At 45.8% G+C, this 17,515-nt stretch overlaps 1 protein-coding gene across 1 annotated transcript in view; it reads right to left on the bottom strand.

Annotated features, from left to right (window-relative positions):
* Positions 1-324: 324 nt before the first annotated feature.
* RGS22 (regulator of G-protein signaling 22) overlaps positions 325-17,515 on the bottom strand; it is a 95,364-nt gene continuing 78,173 nt past the window's right edge. Inside the window, exons 21-26 of the mRNA XM_015405852.1 lie at positions 14,230-14,391; positions 11,654-11,833; positions 6,810-7,013; positions 5,218-5,328; positions 2,823-2,934; positions 325-434 (exon numbers count right to left, since the gene is read on the bottom strand). Coding sequence (XP_015261338.1) covers positions 325-434; positions 2,823-2,934; positions 5,218-5,328; positions 6,810-7,013; positions 11,654-11,833; positions 14,230-14,391 — 879 coding nt within the window. The remainder of the gene's footprint in view (positions 435-2,822; positions 2,935-5,217; positions 5,329-6,809; positions 7,014-11,653; positions 11,834-14,229; positions 14,392-17,515) is intronic.

Below are 17,515 nucleotides of genomic sequence, written 5' to 3'. Positions count from 1 at the left end.
CTTTCCAAAACAATTGTACCAAACCAGCTTTAAGAAAGATGGCAACAAAGTGGGGGGGGGGCAATACAGGGGAAAGGGTGAATGGAGGACAAAGTCTTGTAGATGCAAGACAAAACAATGCTGCAGTAAGTAAGCAAAGCATTCATGGGGAAGGAGCCCCAGTTGCATTCCAGTTCTGGGTTGAGTACTGAATAACAATATCAGCAATACTCCAAGGAAATTTGTTTGCAATTGGAAAACACAGACTACTAAGAAGCTGGTGATGTAATGCAAGATTACCAAACTGAAACGCGATGGATCTCTTTGTGACGTACTTCCAGTGTCTCAGTGAAAACTGCGTTGTTTCACAAAAGCAGAGGCGAAGGTGGATGAGGCACTTGGTTTTTCTGGTCCCCATGGCTGATTACTCTTCAGATTGAACATGGATGAGATACCTGGATTTCAAAACAATCGCACAAATCTGAGAACTACAGAGAAGCCCAAAGCTTTGCAAGGTGAAGCATCAGGAGATGCCGCAAACCTGAACAGTCAGCCCAACAAAATACATGGACTATAACAGATAATAAGATCTGGGAAGCAGTACCACAATGATGTACAAGAAACAGCATTGCACAGTGGTTAGACTAGGACTGGGGAGTCCTCGTTACAAAGCTGCTTTCGTTTTGTTACCATCCCACCCCACTCTCTATCTTGGTGTCAGGAGGACCAATTTCTCTCACACATTAGGGTTCCCAGCCCCAGGTTCCCCCGCTTTTGAGGGTTTTGATCTGCTGCTGGCCAGTTGGCCGGTGGGGGAAGCCCCACCCCCAAACAGGGACATTGTCCCCAACACAATGATGACCCCCGGAAGTGATGTCATCACGTTGCACCATTGCGGGTGGCACTCTAGTTTTTGGGCAAACTCTATGGTTGTGAAGGCAAAAAAACTTAGTTTTGCCCAAAAACTAGAGTGTCACCCCCCCTGACGTCAGTGCCGTGATGATGTCCCTTCCGAGACCGGGGGGGGACGACAACAAAATTCTTGAGGCCCAAGTGAGCTGGAAGGCCCCTGAAGCCAGTGTCATGCTGCATTCAGAATGCATCTCAATTTATTTTACCTCGAATGCAGTTCTGCACTACAGCCACTAGGGACACAGAGAAGGCAGAACACAGTAAACAACAGGAGCTCTGATTTCTGCAAGGTTTACTACAAGGAGGCAAACACGGGCATATCCCTCCCCAGGGAGATTTGTCTGCCTCCTTCCATCAGTGTCTTTCGCTCAGTAACTGTTATTGGCCCTTCTTCTAGTGTTGTTTGTGTATGTGTTCAGTTGAATTTTATAATTTTCACTATATTTTTGTTTAAATGTTTAAACATTTTTCAATGTTTGCCACCCCCCTGTGGACCCTGATTGGGTGGAAAGGCAGAATAAAAATGTTTTAAATAAATAAATAAAATAAATAATCTTCTATTTCCATCAACCAAGCCAGCACTGGAGCAAGGCAAGGCCAGCCAGCACAGCTCACGGCTGCTACAGTCACAGCCAGGCTGCAGCCTCCTAACAAGGTTTGTTGTTTCCTTTCCTTTCACCTAGCTCCAGTTTTGTCTGCTCAGCCAGATCTTCCCTCTTAGCATCTTGCAGAAAATAAAAGCTTTTAGGGTTGCCAAATTTTTTTGGCCGGGCCCCTCAAATGGCGTGGCCCCGCCCCCAGCGTGCGACGTCACTTCCGGGTGACGCGCACGCGGGGGTGGGGTTCCCCCGGGCCCCGATTCCGCAGGAGCAGAAATCGGGGCTCGAAAGCGGGGGGAATTCCGCCCCCCGGGGGCATTTGGCAGCCCTAAAACCTTTCCTTTTTTCTCAGTTTCTCTTCCTCTTTTCCACACTTTTCTTTCATTTTGCTCTCTTCCTTTCATGATATGCCTTCATTTCCCTCTCTCCCCTTCTATTCCCCCCCCTCTTTTATTTGTCACTCTTGGTTTCAATGCCTCATCGTTGGTTGACAACTTAGAACTTACTTAATAGTACAATAGCAGCAAACCAGAAGCGGGGGGGGAGGGGTTAACTTTTTCGCATGATCTACTGAAAATAGTAAAGGATGCTTCCCCCTTCCCTTTACATGCATGGTAAATAAACTAAAAATTGCAAGAAATCCTTTGAGCACTCTGATTTTTGTGACATTATTGTGGATCCCTCCCATTCTTGTTCTTTAACTCTACAGTCCCACATGAAGCATTGCTGATCAAATGCTTCTCCCAGTTTGGTGTAGTGGTTAAGAGCACAGACTCTAATCTGGGAGAACCGGGTTTAATTTCCCATTCCTCCACATGCAGCTGCTGGTGTGACCTTGGGTCAGTCACAAGTTATCTCAGAGCTGTTCTCTCAAGAGCAGTCCTCAAAAAGAGCTCCATCAGCCCCACCTTCCTCACAGGGTGTCTGTGTGGTGAGGAGGGTAAGGGAAAGGAGATCATAAGCCGTTCTGAGACTTTAAGTGAAGGGCAGAGTATAAATCCAATCTCTTATTATTATTATTACTATTAGGCCAGGAAAGGAAGGATGCCTGTTGTTACTCATCCTGTCTTTTATGGTAGAATAACAGGTTCTCCCAAACTTAATCCTCAGAGGCAGGCTTTATGTGTGTCTGATATATAGTGAATGTTCATCCACAGTGAACTTACTGCTGAAATGATGTATGTCTGTGTACATCCTAAGTAACAGAGACTGGATAAAAGTGAAAAAATATGGAATACCTAAATGGTACTTTGTGCATTTGCAAAAAAAAATGAGCTGTAACCGGATTCATAACCATATCCCCTCAAGCACAGAATCCGATGAAAAACTTGCCTGTATAAACGGATGATGCTAATGATCTTTTCTCTAGATCTTCTTGAATCTTCAGGAGTACTCTCTCCTGATGGAGCGCTTCCAAGTACTTTGAATACGACCAAGAAAGTTGCTAAAAATTAAACAGCAAAAAGTTAGTCACTGTGTTCTGTTTTTTGATGAGGGAGAGCCCACAGCAGGTTTCCCTAATGGTGTCAGCATTTTCTTAATGGAATTAGTTCTTAAAAAGAAAGGCCTTCGCTTATGAAGCTGCCAAAGAGAAGATTACTATGGTGGCTTGCATGCAGGGGGAAGCTTTTGTGGTTTCCCTGTTGCTGCCACCAGTACCGCACAGCAGCAACAGGACTTGCACACAGCCCGTCTCCCACCGTTTCCCCAGCAGTGGCCATCCCCCCTCCCCTAGACAATGGGGCTTTTTCAATTGTTTTAAAAACTGGCAGCTGAATATCTTTATCTGCTAATGTACTATTATAACAATGTGTGTAGCCAGTTCTGAATTCTCAGCTTTCGTTTTTAAAAACAGTAAGTTTCTAGCCTCTTCCATTTCAGAGATATACCTTTCCCCCTTGAATCACTGCAACAGAAGTGGATAGAGACTTACTTTATTAAAAAATGAAACCTGGGAAGTCAAAAACTTGTTACACATCGTTATAACAGTACTTTGCCAATTTTAAAACAAGCAAAAAAGTCCCTCCTTCCCAGTTGTGGAGAGAGGAAATGGCCACTGAAGGGAGAAGGTCAAGGAAAATGGCTGCCAGGAAAACCCAACCTTTCCCGCCCACACAGCTATCCAGGCCTTACTGCGATCTTTCCCAAAACTTTGCAGTAAAGCAGGTTTGAGAAAAGCCAGGATAACCTCAGGAAGTGCATGAATGCACCAGGATGCTACGAGCAGAGGTCATTTGGGGGGGGATCGCGGGGGATCGCAGTTCCCCCGGGTGAGGTACGGGGGGCAGGGAACATGACGAAGCCCCGCCCCCTGCTTCCAGCCACCCCGCTTCTGGCCCTCATTCAGCCAGGAGGAGGCAGGAGAAGAGGGAGGGTAAGTTGCTTCCTCCCTGCCTCTCCCCACCCCTGCCTGCCTGGGGCCAGGGAGGGCCTTCGCGGGGCTTCCTCGCACTCCCGCCACGGCCGGGACCGTTGGGGGCGGGGTGTGGCCGGCGGCCGGGACCATTGGGGGTGGGGTGTGTGGCCTTATGACACACTTCCGGTGATGTCAGGGGGTGTGGCATATGCTAATGAGTTCCCCTAGCTCTTTTTCTACGAAATGACCCCCGGCTACGAGGAAAGCATGAAAAAGTGCAAATGCAATTACACTGAATTCAATGGATCTAGAAATTGAAATTGTTAAAGATTTTCTATTCCTTGGCTCCATAATCAACCAAACTGAGAGTGCAACCAAGAAATCGGAAGGAGATTAAGACCAGGATGGACAGCCATGAAGGAGCTAGGAAAGATTCTGAAGTGTTAAGGATGCGTTGCTGGCAACCGCCAAAAAGACAAACAGGTGGGTTCTAGATCAAATCAAGTCTGAACTCTCCGTAGAAGCTAAAATGATCAAACTGAGGCTATCGTACTTTGGTTACATTATAAGAAGACAAGTGTCACTGGGAAAGACAATCATGCTAGGAAAAGTTGAAGGCAGCAGGAAAAGAGGAAGACCCAGCAAGAGATGGATCAACTCAGTCAAGGAAGTCACAAGGGCCCTCAGCTTGCAAGACCTGAGCAGGACTGTTAACGATAGGACATTTTGGAGGACATTAAATCACAGGGTCGTCGTAAGTCGGAAGTGACTTGACGGCACTTCACACACACGTAACACAACTTTGTTCAGGATTGCACTGCTAGGCTTCATTTCAATTACCCGCATTTGGATTGAAATTTATTACATCTGAAACGGTCCATAATCTGGTCTAAACTAGAGTATCACTTCACTAATAAGAACAAAGAGAAGAGAAGATGATGAGAAGAGAAGATTATGAGAAGATGAGAAGTAACAAGTAATAAACTAACACATAAGCTTAGAAAGACAGGATCTCACAAAGTATATTGTTTATTAACAGGGTTTTTTTCAATACTAACTGCAGTCTAACAGGGTAATGATCTCCTACTCTTGGGTTTTTAGTTTAGTGTGGGTTACTTTCCTTTCTCCTTAGTTGTAGTTCCCCTTCCCTTTTTTTTTCTTTGTAGTTTATGTAGTATTATAAAAATAAAAATATCCCCTCCGGGGGTCTTAAAAAAAAAAAAAAGAACAAAGAGAGGAGTTAACTCTGCATGCATGCACTGGTGCTGGTTTGGGGAACAGTGGCACAGTGGCACAGTAGCATCCAGGAAGAAGGTCTCTTGCTTATTATAGAAACAATCATTTTTATATGGTCAGTGCTTGATTATTCACCTGTCGGCCATATCCTGTAAAGCTTGGTGTAGATGAAACGTCACTTTTATCTGCTTTACCCTCAGGAGTGGAAAGTGACTTCATGGATGTGGGGGATTTCTTCCTTTGCACCTAAGAGTAAAAAATACAATTTTGATAATATGCTGCTCAAGGTGGCTTGAAGATAAAAGAAAATGGGATCCCAGATGTTTCTGGGGATCTCTGCTCTGTCACTTCACACTTCTTTCATCAAAAATCAGACAAGGGCAATGTCTCAATAATACCATCTGAGGCACTTGGGGGCAGCTATAGTGGATACAGGGGCCACTGCCCCTCAGCCATGAAACTCGTAGCCCGGAGAATCACCAAAATCTAAGGGTCAGGCTTGTGTTTTTCTAAAAAGCTATAAAAGAACACTGGACACGACTGTGCCTGTGTTTGGGGGGAGACTGAAAGTTATATCTAGACAAGGTAAACAGGCCTCATAGACAGCAGAAGGCGCGTCCTCAGAGCCAGTTCCACTCTGCCCTGCAGCTGCTTAAGAAAGAAAAAGAGGCGCAAGCCTTCCTTCTTTTGCCCTTGGAAGTACCCTGGGAGAGAGGGATTTGCTGCTCAGAATGGCCGAGAGGAAGTGAGCTGTGCCAGCATCCCTCAGTGAACACAATTAATTTCCCCATCCTGTGTAGCTTAGCAACGGCCGCCTGCTCTCAGGGATACTCCTCAGAGGCCGAATGCTCATCGGCTGCCCCGTGCCAGAGCACGTTGGGAGGGAAGCAGGGTTGCCAGCTCCGGGGTGAGAAATGCCTGGAGATTTGGGGGGGGGAGCCTGGGGAGGGGAGGGACGTCAGTGGGGTAGAAAGCCACAGAGTCCACCTTCCAAAGCAGCCATTTTCTCCAGCTGAACTGATCTCTGTCACCTGGAGATCAGCTGTAATCCTAGAAGATCTACAGCTACCACCTGGAGGTTGGCAACTTCTGCAGTGGTCTCTACAGTTAGCTATCATATTTATTACCTTTTTATCCTTCCTTTCTCCAAGGAGTTCAAGGCGGCCTACAGGAGTCTCCCCTGCCTAATTTCTCCTCAAAGCAGAGAGGGGCTAGGCAGGGACAGAGTGGCCCTAGGCCATTCAGGAAGCTTCATGGGAATTAGAAGTTGGCTCTTCCTGGCCCTAATCCCTCCCTCCAACCACTACACACCAGCTCTCTTCTGGCCCCCCCTCCTTTCACAAGTTGAGCCTCCAGCCTACAGGGGCACTCCCTTCATTAATATATGAATAAATTACTGTACTCGTAAACATATGGCTGCCACTTTCTGCAAATACAGAACTCCTTTTTCTCCAGAGAGCCATCAAAGCTTAAACATTCCTGGCATCACTGGAAGATGTTTCTCCTTTGGGTTCCTTGTGTAGGCTTTAGCCTGCATGTTAGATTTCAGCAACATTTCCATGTATGTTTTATATTAAAGCATTGTTATCTGCCACAAGCTCCTAAGGGGGCTGGAATCAAATGCAATAAATGAAACAGAACAGGGTTGATGAAAACAAGCTATTCATAATGGCTGTTTTCAGGGGTCCTGGCAGAATTCAGATCAGACCCCTACCAGAGATCCCTACTCTTGTCCCGTTTGCCTGAAGTGGTTTGTGTTGCTGCTGTCCTTCGCTCACCTTCTCTTTCTCCTCAGCTCTTGCTTTTTTCTGCTTCTCTAGTTTCCTTCCTCTCTGGCTTTCCAGAAGAGCCAAAATTTCTTCATCCGCCAAATTGCTTCGGAACTCGCAAAATTGTGGCCAAAATTTAAACAGAAGAGCGAAAATAGTCATCTGGAGCAGAAGGAAGAAGAAAGGAAGTCTCACATTGTAATGCTGCATGGAAACAAAACAGGACTGGCGACAATCGGGGTATTTTGCCGTCATAACGCAGCAAACATTTCCCTTCTCATGCATAGCACCCAGCATCCCCTGCATTGTCTTCTGACAGTTTAGTCCAGACCTGCACATGCTTCTCATCAGCTTCTGTTTATTGCTGATGAGAAATCTGCCCAAACCACACTTCCAAATCCCTTCCTCCTTATTTAAAAAAAACAACACAAAACAATAACAAAACCCACAATATTTTCCTAAATAATTTCTTGCATTAATTAAAAAATATAGAATTGGGTTTTTTTAAATCTTTTTTTCTTCCTAAGTAAATACGTATCGGGATTTTGAGGAGGGGCTGCTGCTCAGTAGTAGTGGATCTGCTTTGAGTGCAGAAGGTCCCAGGTCAAATCCCTACCGTCTCCAGTTAAAAGGACCAGTTAGGAGGTGATGTGAAAGACCTCTGCCTGAGATCCTGGAAAGCAGCTGCCACTCCGAGTAGACAATACCCAATATTGACCTTGATGGACCAATGATCTGATTCAGTACAGGCCATCTTCATGTGATTGTTCCTTCTCACCTCATTGTTATCCAGCGCATTCCATTTACAAAGACGATGGGATTGGTTTTGAAACTTTTGGGATTTTTGCCTCTGGACAAGATTCTAAATAACATTACAGTTGGATGAGGGTAAATTTTAAGTGATACAATCTCTTGCGGAGTCTGCTTTGAACTAGAAGAAGAACAACCATTTCTAAAGCAATGGCAGAGACTCAAAAGATGTTCATGATGGATCTCAAGTTAGGCCATAAATTTCATATGATCAGGGGTCGTTCCGCAGAAAAAGAGCTAGGGGAACTCATTAGCATAACTCATTAGCATATGCCACACCCCCTGACATCACCGGAAGTGTGTCATAAGGCCACACACCCCCCCCCCCAACAGTCCTGGCCGCCGCCGGCCTTGCAGCTCCACTGCCGAGCCCCATGAGGGGCCTGGTGGTGGACCTGCAAGGCCGGCGGGAGTGCAAGGAAGCCCCGCGAAGGCCCTCCCTGGCCCCAGGCAGGCAGGGGTGGGGAGAGGCAGGGAGGAAGCAACTTATCCTCCCTCTTCTCCTGCCTCCTCCTGGCTGAATGAGGGCCGGAAGCGGGGCGGCTGGAAGCAGGGGGCGGGGCTTCGTCATGTGCCCCGACCCCCGTACCTCACCCGGGGGAACTGCGATCCCCCGCGATCCCCCCCGAAATGACCTCTGCATGTGATGCAAATTTCTAAAGAAGTGTTTAGAGCCAATCTCCACTCTGCAGTTCTGATAACTGTTATGAGGCAAATGCAGCCAGATCAGCATTCATGTTACCGGTGTTTATAGGGCTAGACAATAATTTCTGGGGCTGCCCAGTTTGCCAGAACACCACTCCCACCCAGGGCTTTTTTTTGTAGAAAAAGCCCAGCAGGAACTCATTAGCATAATAGGCCACACCCAACAGGAGAAACTCATTAGCATATTAGGCTATACCCCTATGCCTTCCCTTGGCTTGCCCGTGTGCCCCGCAGCTGCAGGGAGCCTGGGCAAGCCGGCCCTTGGACAGGCCGGGGAAGGCACGGGGAGGCATTTAAATGCCTCCCCGATCCTTCCAGGCCCCCCCCAGCCTGCCTGCCTCAGAGTCACCGGGGGGGGGTGTCACTCTCCAGGCCTTCCCTCTGTAGCCACACACACAGAGGTTTTGGCTGTAGTGGGCGTGGCCAACTCTGAAGCCAGCCAGAACTCCGTTCCTGTGCGTTCCTGCCCAAAAATAGCCCTGCGTGCCTTCTGAAACCTGAAACACTCCAGAAATTCTGGGGGATAAATTATTGTTACTCCTGTTATTTCAGGAGTATTTTGGATAGTTTTGAATAGCCTTAAGATAACACAAGGCAGCTAATCTTGGATTTACTTTCAGCTCAGGTATATCCAAATGCACACCCATAATCTAAGTAGACAGTACTGACCTTGATATGGGAACTTCATGTGTCTTTCAAATCAGGTATCAGAATGAGATGTTCTGGAGCACTGAATCAAATGGCCGCTTCTCAAATTGCATAGTCAATTCATATCATGCAGAGCGACCATGAGATTCAGTGGTTTGGAGAGTGCCATGTTCCCCTGAACTTCTCCAGCAACTATCAGGCCAAAAGTTTAGGTCCATTAGACTTTTGAAGCAATGCAGCAAATGTTTTACAGTCAGTGTCCTTGTTTATATCACAAGATTATAGGCAGCTGTGTTGGTCCATTAGAAAAATCCCCCAAACCACAGTAGCACAATATCTTTTTAGTAGGACCAACCAAAATGTCACAAAATAGCAGGCAGTGCAGTTCCCTCAGACTCCTTCATAGAGGCTGGATGTTCAGTAAAAGAGCAGCAAGAACAGGGAAGAAGACTGAAAAGGTGCTTCATGGCCTGGTGGAGAAGCTACTGGTCTGTAGGTCACCATAATGACATAAGGTCATTTTAAACATGGAGTACTGGGGGGGAGGGAATGTTTGTGAATACGCTCAGTGGTGTGCATGAATTTATGGCTGAGGAGACATTTTAATCCAGACCCCCTGGACCCAAATCCCGGTCCTCTCCACTACATATGGTGGCCCCATTAAGTGTTATGCCTGACTCCAGTGTTGTCATAGGGTGCGGTCACACTGTCCCTTTGATCGGGATTCGCCGCTGTTTCCTCCCGCATTTAAAGTTTCTGTTTACATCCGCCAATCTGCCTCCTGCACCAAAGCAGGCTCACTCTCGCATTACTCTCGCAATACTCGCGGGTTTTCCTGACCCCGGGAAAATCAAGTACTTTTCTGGCTCTCGCGCTTTGAATGCGCGATTTCGCCTATATGGACAGCCCTCTTTCGCAATGATTGCGAAAGGTTTGCGAATAGGGCTGTCTGACCACTCTCTGGGTTGGGTTTTTTTTTTAAAAAAGCTTCCGGTTTCAGCACATGGGCATACATGCACTTAAGAAATTTCTTTTTTTTAAATAAAAAAAGGCAGTGCTTACAGCATCTTGGTGGAGGCAGGAACGAGAGGTGGGGGCTCCGGCAGCCTGGATGGGGGTGGCAAGCAGGTGGTGGAGATGGCGCCCGAGCAGCACGTTAAAGTGTCCGCGCTGCGCGCCTTCCTGCTGGCCCAGAAGCGCCGGGAGAAGGCGTGCCAGGCCGGCGGCGACTGGGCCGATGGCAAGGATGGCCCTGTGGCCGCCCAGGAGCAGCTGCTGCCGTCGCCGGATGGGAACGAGGGCGAGGGGGACAGCGAGCAGCCGGTAAGAGGGATGGCTCTTGGGGGGTGGTGTAAACATGCAAAACCGGAACAAAATATTCCCGTTTAAATTAAAGCGGGAACAAGGCGCATTTACAGTGCCGTGTGACCTGAGCCTTAGACTCCAGCCTTGACTCCAGTGTTGTCATAAACCTGTATAACCCACGCCCACCAGACTCTATGGAAGCTAGGAGGAAAGCCTCCTGTTTGATAGCAGCGCCATTCTCTTTTGCAAGGAATAAGCGATCCCTGTGTAAAGGAAAAGAAATGGGGGGGGGGGGAACTACACAGTAAAAGCTGACAGGGAATCTTTTAAAAGACAAGGTGAGGTAGTTCATAATCCTCCAGCCTGAGGAACTTGTGTTACTTTATCACCTTTAAGGCTAAAATGGCTACCTTTTGAAAAAGCCCCACAGCAGAGCCAAGGGGCTACATAATGCAAGAAAGGCAGGGTGAAATATTATTATGCAAACTTCAGGAAAATGCAGAGTTCATTCACTAGTTATGCTAAGCTAGTTTACCCTTGTGATCTATTAGGAGTCTCAAATTTTGCTAAAGAAACTGACATCTATAGTAACCAAATTCAACACTGGGTGATAGGAAAAGAGTATAAAGCCTCTTAATGAATTCTAATTCAGCACTGTCATGCTAGTTTCTCCCTCTGAAGATCTTTTATGGGAGAAATGTGGCTCAGATTAACAACAGAATGTCCTGGAAGATTGAAATTTTCTCCCTGTAGTTTCCAAACACTGCAAATTTTAATGCCAGATTTGTGTTATCCTTTTGCACAGGAACTGACTGGTTTGACCTACTGTAGAGAGAAGAAAGGTACTGCTAACTTTTGATGGCATATATCATGTTGGAGGATGGCCATGAGGATGAACCCAAAATCTTATAGCTGATGTTACTAGGTCCTGCAGTACCATAGTATGGCCCAAGTATATTCTGGATTTCCCAGTCCAAGTGCAGCTTTTTGTCTTCATTGGAGAATTCTCTAGACGTCTCCTGACTTTCTGAAACAGTTTATCAAGACTGAAGGGGTGGGAAGGTGAGAGCCTGAAACCGTAGAGCACAGACAGCTGATCTGATGCACAGGTGAGAAACCTGCACATGGCTCATTACAGCCCATTCTTCATGTTTAAATTATTGACTTTCTACAACTTAGAATCGGACCTTGGCCAATCCAAGACTTAATTTATGGGTGCAACTTTGTATCCACACAAATACATAGGTACGCATCTTAGCCCACAACTCCAGTGGTCTGTTCTAATACTCAGGGTCACCACCTCCCTACCAGACTCAGTGTGTGCATTCTTGTACCTGTGCTTCTCTGAACACATAAGGACCCAGCTCTTTCCTCTGCTCAATAATCTTCTGGGCCTGTTCTTTAGGAATGTCAATCTGCAGAGCCGGTGGAATGGAGGAATGAATGAAGCAGTTAATGATGGCTGTGATCTTATTTTGGAGAATGGCATCATCGCAATGGGAATGGCACATGTCCTGGAAAGAGGAAAGTACAATACAGAGGGAATTTATGCAAAATCATAATCAACATGCAGAGAAGGAAGCGCTTATTCTTTTCCTTCTATAAAAAACAGATGAGCCATCTAACAAAGTGGGCTCTGGCATTCAAAAAGTATCACTACTTTTTAAGATATCAGAAGACCCCTCTGAATTAGACTTTTTTGCAGTCCCTGTTCAGCCAGTGTTTACCCCTTCAACCTTTTAGAACTTGTCCAAATATACAGCTTAGCCATACTATACCACTCGGTATTTTGTGCCTTAACGTTGACTATCTCAGGCATCACATATCTACCGGGAGATAATAAATTGTCCCAGATGTGGTTGGAGGTCACCTGATAAAACGACCTGCTGAAGCTAAGTTGTCTACATATCTATAATGACTGGAAGGGAGACTTCTTGAAAATCCATGTAGGTCACCTTGAGTTTCATGATGAAAGAAAGGTAGGACGTAAATGGAGCAAATCAGTATGGGCAGGTAATGTGCCGATAATCCATTGTGTTGGATCCTATGGAGGACTTTCATGGATGGAAGAGAGGGCAATTTTTTCCAATTCCCCCATCCCATCACCAACCACTGATTTGCCCCCCCCCAGCCATTCCTAGTAGGGTCCCTTTTCTCCCCAGCAGCAACATTTGGGGGGAAATATTGGCCTGCAACAAGAGAAGGGAGGTGGGGCAGTCCTGCTTCGTGGACCGAAATCCTTTCCATCCACAGAAATCTCCAGTGGATCCAAGCCACTGTGTGGTAGCAGCAGGTGAATTTTCCTTTCTCACTGTGCCCATCTATGACTATGCAGCTGACTGAACACAGGACTTAATGATGCGAGGAACTCATAGCAACATTGAAGGATGTAGCATTATCTCCCCATACTATGTTCTCTCATTTCTGCAAAGCACATCACTGTTACACAATCTAGTGCAGTGGCTCTGGAACACAAACAGTGAGCACATGGGCTTTCATACAATATTCATTTCGATATTGACAAATACTCTATATACACAATCCCATGTATGGAGCACTCTCTGGTAGTGAAGGAAGCATGGCAACCTATTTCAAGTGTTCACCAGAAGCCTGCATAGTTTCTGATCATGGCCACAAGACCAACTGTATGTGAGGCCATTGTTACTTAGCGGCAAGGAAGATTCTTGAGGTACATTCAAGGACCTCATACTTGGTATCTTTTCAAGCCTCAGAATTCCATGGCTTGCTTGTGAACTGGTGCTGAGCAGTGATCTCTTAACGACAAATATTTGTGGTCAGCCAAACATGGGGTCCTTGTTCAATACAGCTGGCTGGCCCTCATTAGGAACCACACAGTTTGTCATCACAGAAGAATACAAGGTCTTTGGCAGAGTTGTGCGAGTCTTATGGATGTAAGGAGATTTCTGTGCTCAAGTTGTGAACATTAGCTGCAGGCCTCTGGCTTGCACAGACATACTTCCTCAGCGGAGAAAAGGGAATGAAGCTTCCTAGCAGGCTGTGTTTACATTCATCTCAGCTTAAATACAGCCATTGGTTGACCAGTAACCACTCATATGCTCAGGCTCCAGTGGACATATCAAACTTCTCAAACCAAAGAGCCTAGCAGTTTGACATATGGTTGAATGACTGCACTAGCAAGAATTACAGAATCACAGTGGATGTGTGTGGAAGAACAGAAGCTGAGCAGAAAGCAGCAGAAAGCAACGGCAGCAGAAAAAAAATATGGCAGCTCTGTTACGATCACTGTGGAGCTGTGGCCTGCCCATGGAGCTGTGGCCTACCCCCCCCCCCCCAGTTCTCATAACTTGGTTTAACCATGGCACGCCATTGCACCTACTTTGGTTAATGCTAACCAGGATTGTCCTCATAACTAGAGTTTAAAACCAGGTCTTGAACTGTACTCAGAGTCTAGTTATGGGGGCAATCCTGTTTAATGTTTAATCATGACTATCACCTATGTAATTATAATCCTACAGGAGGAGGCATTCATGCAAGCAGGTGGGTGAGCACACACCCTGCTCCTAACCATGGTTAGGAGTTCAGGAGTTCTGCACAGGGCCAAGACTCCTGCATCCTGTTAAACATCTACTCTTGGTGTGGCTATTCAAGATACAGCAGATAGCCTTGCCCCAAATATCACATTGAATCTGGCAATCTTGCAGTGAGTTTTCTGATCACTGGGTCCACAGAAGAGGCCCTTTGACTATCTCATCCTTCACCCTAATGTGGGGATCTATATTAAGCTCCAAAGATGAGGGGGAGGGGTTACCCCATCATTCCTCCACTTCTCCTTCCTCAGGGATCCCAAAGGCCTGCAGTCATTCTAGATAAAAGTGTCACAGTCTGTGAGAGGCCATATAATTTCTGGACTTGGATATAGTTGCTGTACCTTGTATTTCTGTACCTCCTGCCAGAAGAGCACTCCGTTCTCCAGTAAATCTCCTTTCAAAGACACAAAGCGTTGGAACTGAAAGGCCGTGATGGGATTCAACAAGGCTTTGCGGAAAATAATTACTTCCCTAGATGAAGAAACCCACTTATTGTCCACATGCTGTCAAAAAAGAGGGGAGGAAGAAGAAAGCACACTGAGTAAACTGCATTTCCAAAAGCAATAACAAAGCATTCGTTAGGCTGAACTGTCTGATGCTTATCTTTGCATTGACCCCCAACTTTCAGTAGTTTATTACGTGGACACAATAGAACTTGGCAACCATTTTCTCTCTCCCACTCTCTTGTTTGATTTGGGCAACATTTCTTTGGAAGGGACAAAGGGGAAAAGGAAATGACTAACAATGATTTAGAACATATGACTCCTTAGAATAAGTATGGAAACAGCCATTACTGTTGATTATGGCAAGAGAGTTCTTGGGGTGTGCGTAGGGGGGTGACTGAATCAGTAGGGGAAGAAGATCAGCTTGAGATTTTGTAGAAACAAACAACAGAAAGGAAGGGACAGGCAAGCTTAGAAATCTCAAACTCCCTTTGACAGCAATCTTGCTAACAAGAACCACTTTGAAATCCATCGCCATGACCATCAACGGAAGCTGAACAGTTTGTTGTTTCTGGAACAAAATTTTGCAAATAATAAAAAGTGATTTAATGCCATCAGGGCATGTAGGAGATCTTCATGATGAGAAAACTGAAGCGTGGAAGACAGGTGTGAATCAGTAGAAGGGACGAAAGGGATGGAAAAGAAATGAATGAAAAAGGGGGGGGGAGACAGTGCATTCTGTTTATGTGGCCCCAAGGTATCCTGAAAGTGAGAAGGCTAAAAGACTTTGAGTTTTGCACGCTCTCTTTAACAAGATAGATTTCACTCCCCAACTCTGTATTCTTCACAGCACTGTCCTTTAATAAACCATTTAATTCCTTGCAATGAAGCCCATGAGTGTGTCTTCTTCCTGGTCAAGTGTCTGAAAAAGTGGAATGCAAATCCTAAGTGTCCGATGCAAGAGGTCAGCTTTGGGGGCCAGATCATCAGCAGTTCTTTGCACTGTGAAACTCAGAGACAGGTCCTACTATAGTATTCCCCACTACTATGTGAAAGTTGGACAGTGAAGAAAGTTGACAGGAAGAAGTTGATTCATTGGAAATGTGGTGTTCGAGGAGAGTTTTATGGATACCATGGACTGCCAAAAAAGACAAATAAGTAGGTTCTAAATCAAATCAGGCCTGAACTCTCCATAGAAGCTAAAATGACTAAGCTAAGGTTCTTGTACTTTGGTCACATCATGAGAAGACAAGTGACTGGAGAAGACAATAACGCCAGGAAAAGTTGAAGGCAGCAGGAAAAGAGGAAGAGTCAACATAAGAACATAAGAGAAGCCAATGTTGGATCAGGCCAATGGCCCATCCAGTCCAACACCCTGGCACACACAGTGGCCAGAAATACCAGGTGCCATCAGGAGGTCCACCAGTGGGGCCAGGACACTAGAAGCCCTCCCACTGTTGCCCCCCCCCAAGCACCAAGAATACAGAGCAGCACTTGCCCCAGACCAAGAGTTCCTATCTATACCTTGTGGCTAATAGCCACTGATAGACCTCTGATCAAATTGCCAACATTCGCTGGATTATGGAGAAAGCAAGAGAGTACCAGAAAAACATCTACTTCTGCTTCATTGACTATGCTAAAGCTTTTGACTGTGTGGATCACAACAAACTATGGCAGGTCCTTAAAGAGATGGGAGTACCAGACCACCTCACATGTCTCTTGAGAAACCTGTATAAGGGCCAAGAAGCGACAGTTAGAGCCGGATATGGAACAACGGATTGGTTTCACATAGGAAAAGGAGTATGACAAGGATGTATATTGTTGCCTTGCTTATTTAAAATATATGCAGAGTACATCATGCGAAATGCTGGCCTAGATGAATCACAAGCGGGAATTAAGATTGCTGGGGAAAAGATCAACAACCTCAGATATGCAGACGAGACTCTTGAGAGTCCCTTGGACTGCAAGAAGATCAAATCAGTCAATCCTAAAAGAAATCAACCCTGACTGTTCCCTGGAAGGCCAGATAATGAAACTGAAGCTCAAATACTTTGGCCACCAAATGAGAAGGGAGCACTCACTGGAGGAGACCCTGATGTTGGGAAAGATTGAAGGTCAAAGATGACGGGGACGGCAAAGGATGAGATGGTTAGACAGTGTCATAGATGCAATGAACATGAAATTAAGCAAACTTCAGAGGACGGCGGAAGACAGGAGGGCCTGGCGGGAGCTGGTCCATGGGGTCGCGAAGAGTCTGACTCGACTGTGCGACTGAACAACAAAAAGACCTCTGCTCCATATGTTTATCCAATTCCCTCTTGAAGCTGTCCATGCTTGTAGCCGCCGCCACCTCCTGTGGCAGTGAGTTTCATGTGTTAATCAGTCTTTGGGTGAAGAAGTACTTCCTTTTATCTGTTCTAACCTGACTGCTCAGCAATTTCATTGAGTGCCCACGAGTTCTTGTATTGTGAGAAAGGCAGAAAAGGACTTCTTTCTCGACCTGCTCTATCCCACGCATAATCTTATAAATCTCGATCATGTCACCCCTCAGCCGTCGTTTCTCCAAGCTAAAGAGCCCCAAGCATTTTAACCTTTCTTCATAGGGAAAGTGTTCCAACCCTTTTATCATTCTAGTTGCCCTTTTCATTAACATGAGATGGATTGACTCAGTAAAGGATGGATAGACTCAATGAAGGAAGCCATAAGGGCCCTCAGTTTGCAAGACCTGAGCAAGGCTGTTAACTATAGGACATGTTGGAGGTCTTAATATTCATAGGGTCACTGTAAGTCAGAAGCAATTTGACGGCACTTAACTTATATACACCATCAGCAATTCTTTGCATTGTAATACTCAGAGCTTTGAACAGATATCTGATCACCTATTTTGTAAGCCACGTTGAGTCTCAGTGAGAAAGGTAAGCTATAATTGAAGATAATAATACCAATAATATCAATAGTACACACACAATTACCCTTGCCTTCCTTCAGCCTCAGCTACCTGGAGAAAATCTTTAAGACAGGAAGTTGCTACTGGGAACATTTTCCACAAGAAGTGTCTGGAGTAAAAACTTTCCAATATTTTTTGCTTTCTACAAACATCACCCCTCCTGCTGATACATCTTATAGAACTGACAACTGGGTAGCGCCAAATAAAATGATGGGATAATGCCAGACAAGCAAAGAT

The sequence above is a fragment of the Gekko japonicus genome, unplaced genomic scaffold (assembly GCF_001447785.1).
Source record: "Gekko japonicus isolate JY-2015 unplaced genomic scaffold, Gekko_japonicus_V1.1 scaffold232, whole genome shotgun sequence".
Classification (NCBI taxonomy): domain Eukaryota; kingdom Metazoa; phylum Chordata; class Lepidosauria; order Squamata; family Gekkonidae; genus Gekko; species Gekko japonicus.
This window is presented reverse-complemented; position numbering and strand designations above follow the sequence as displayed.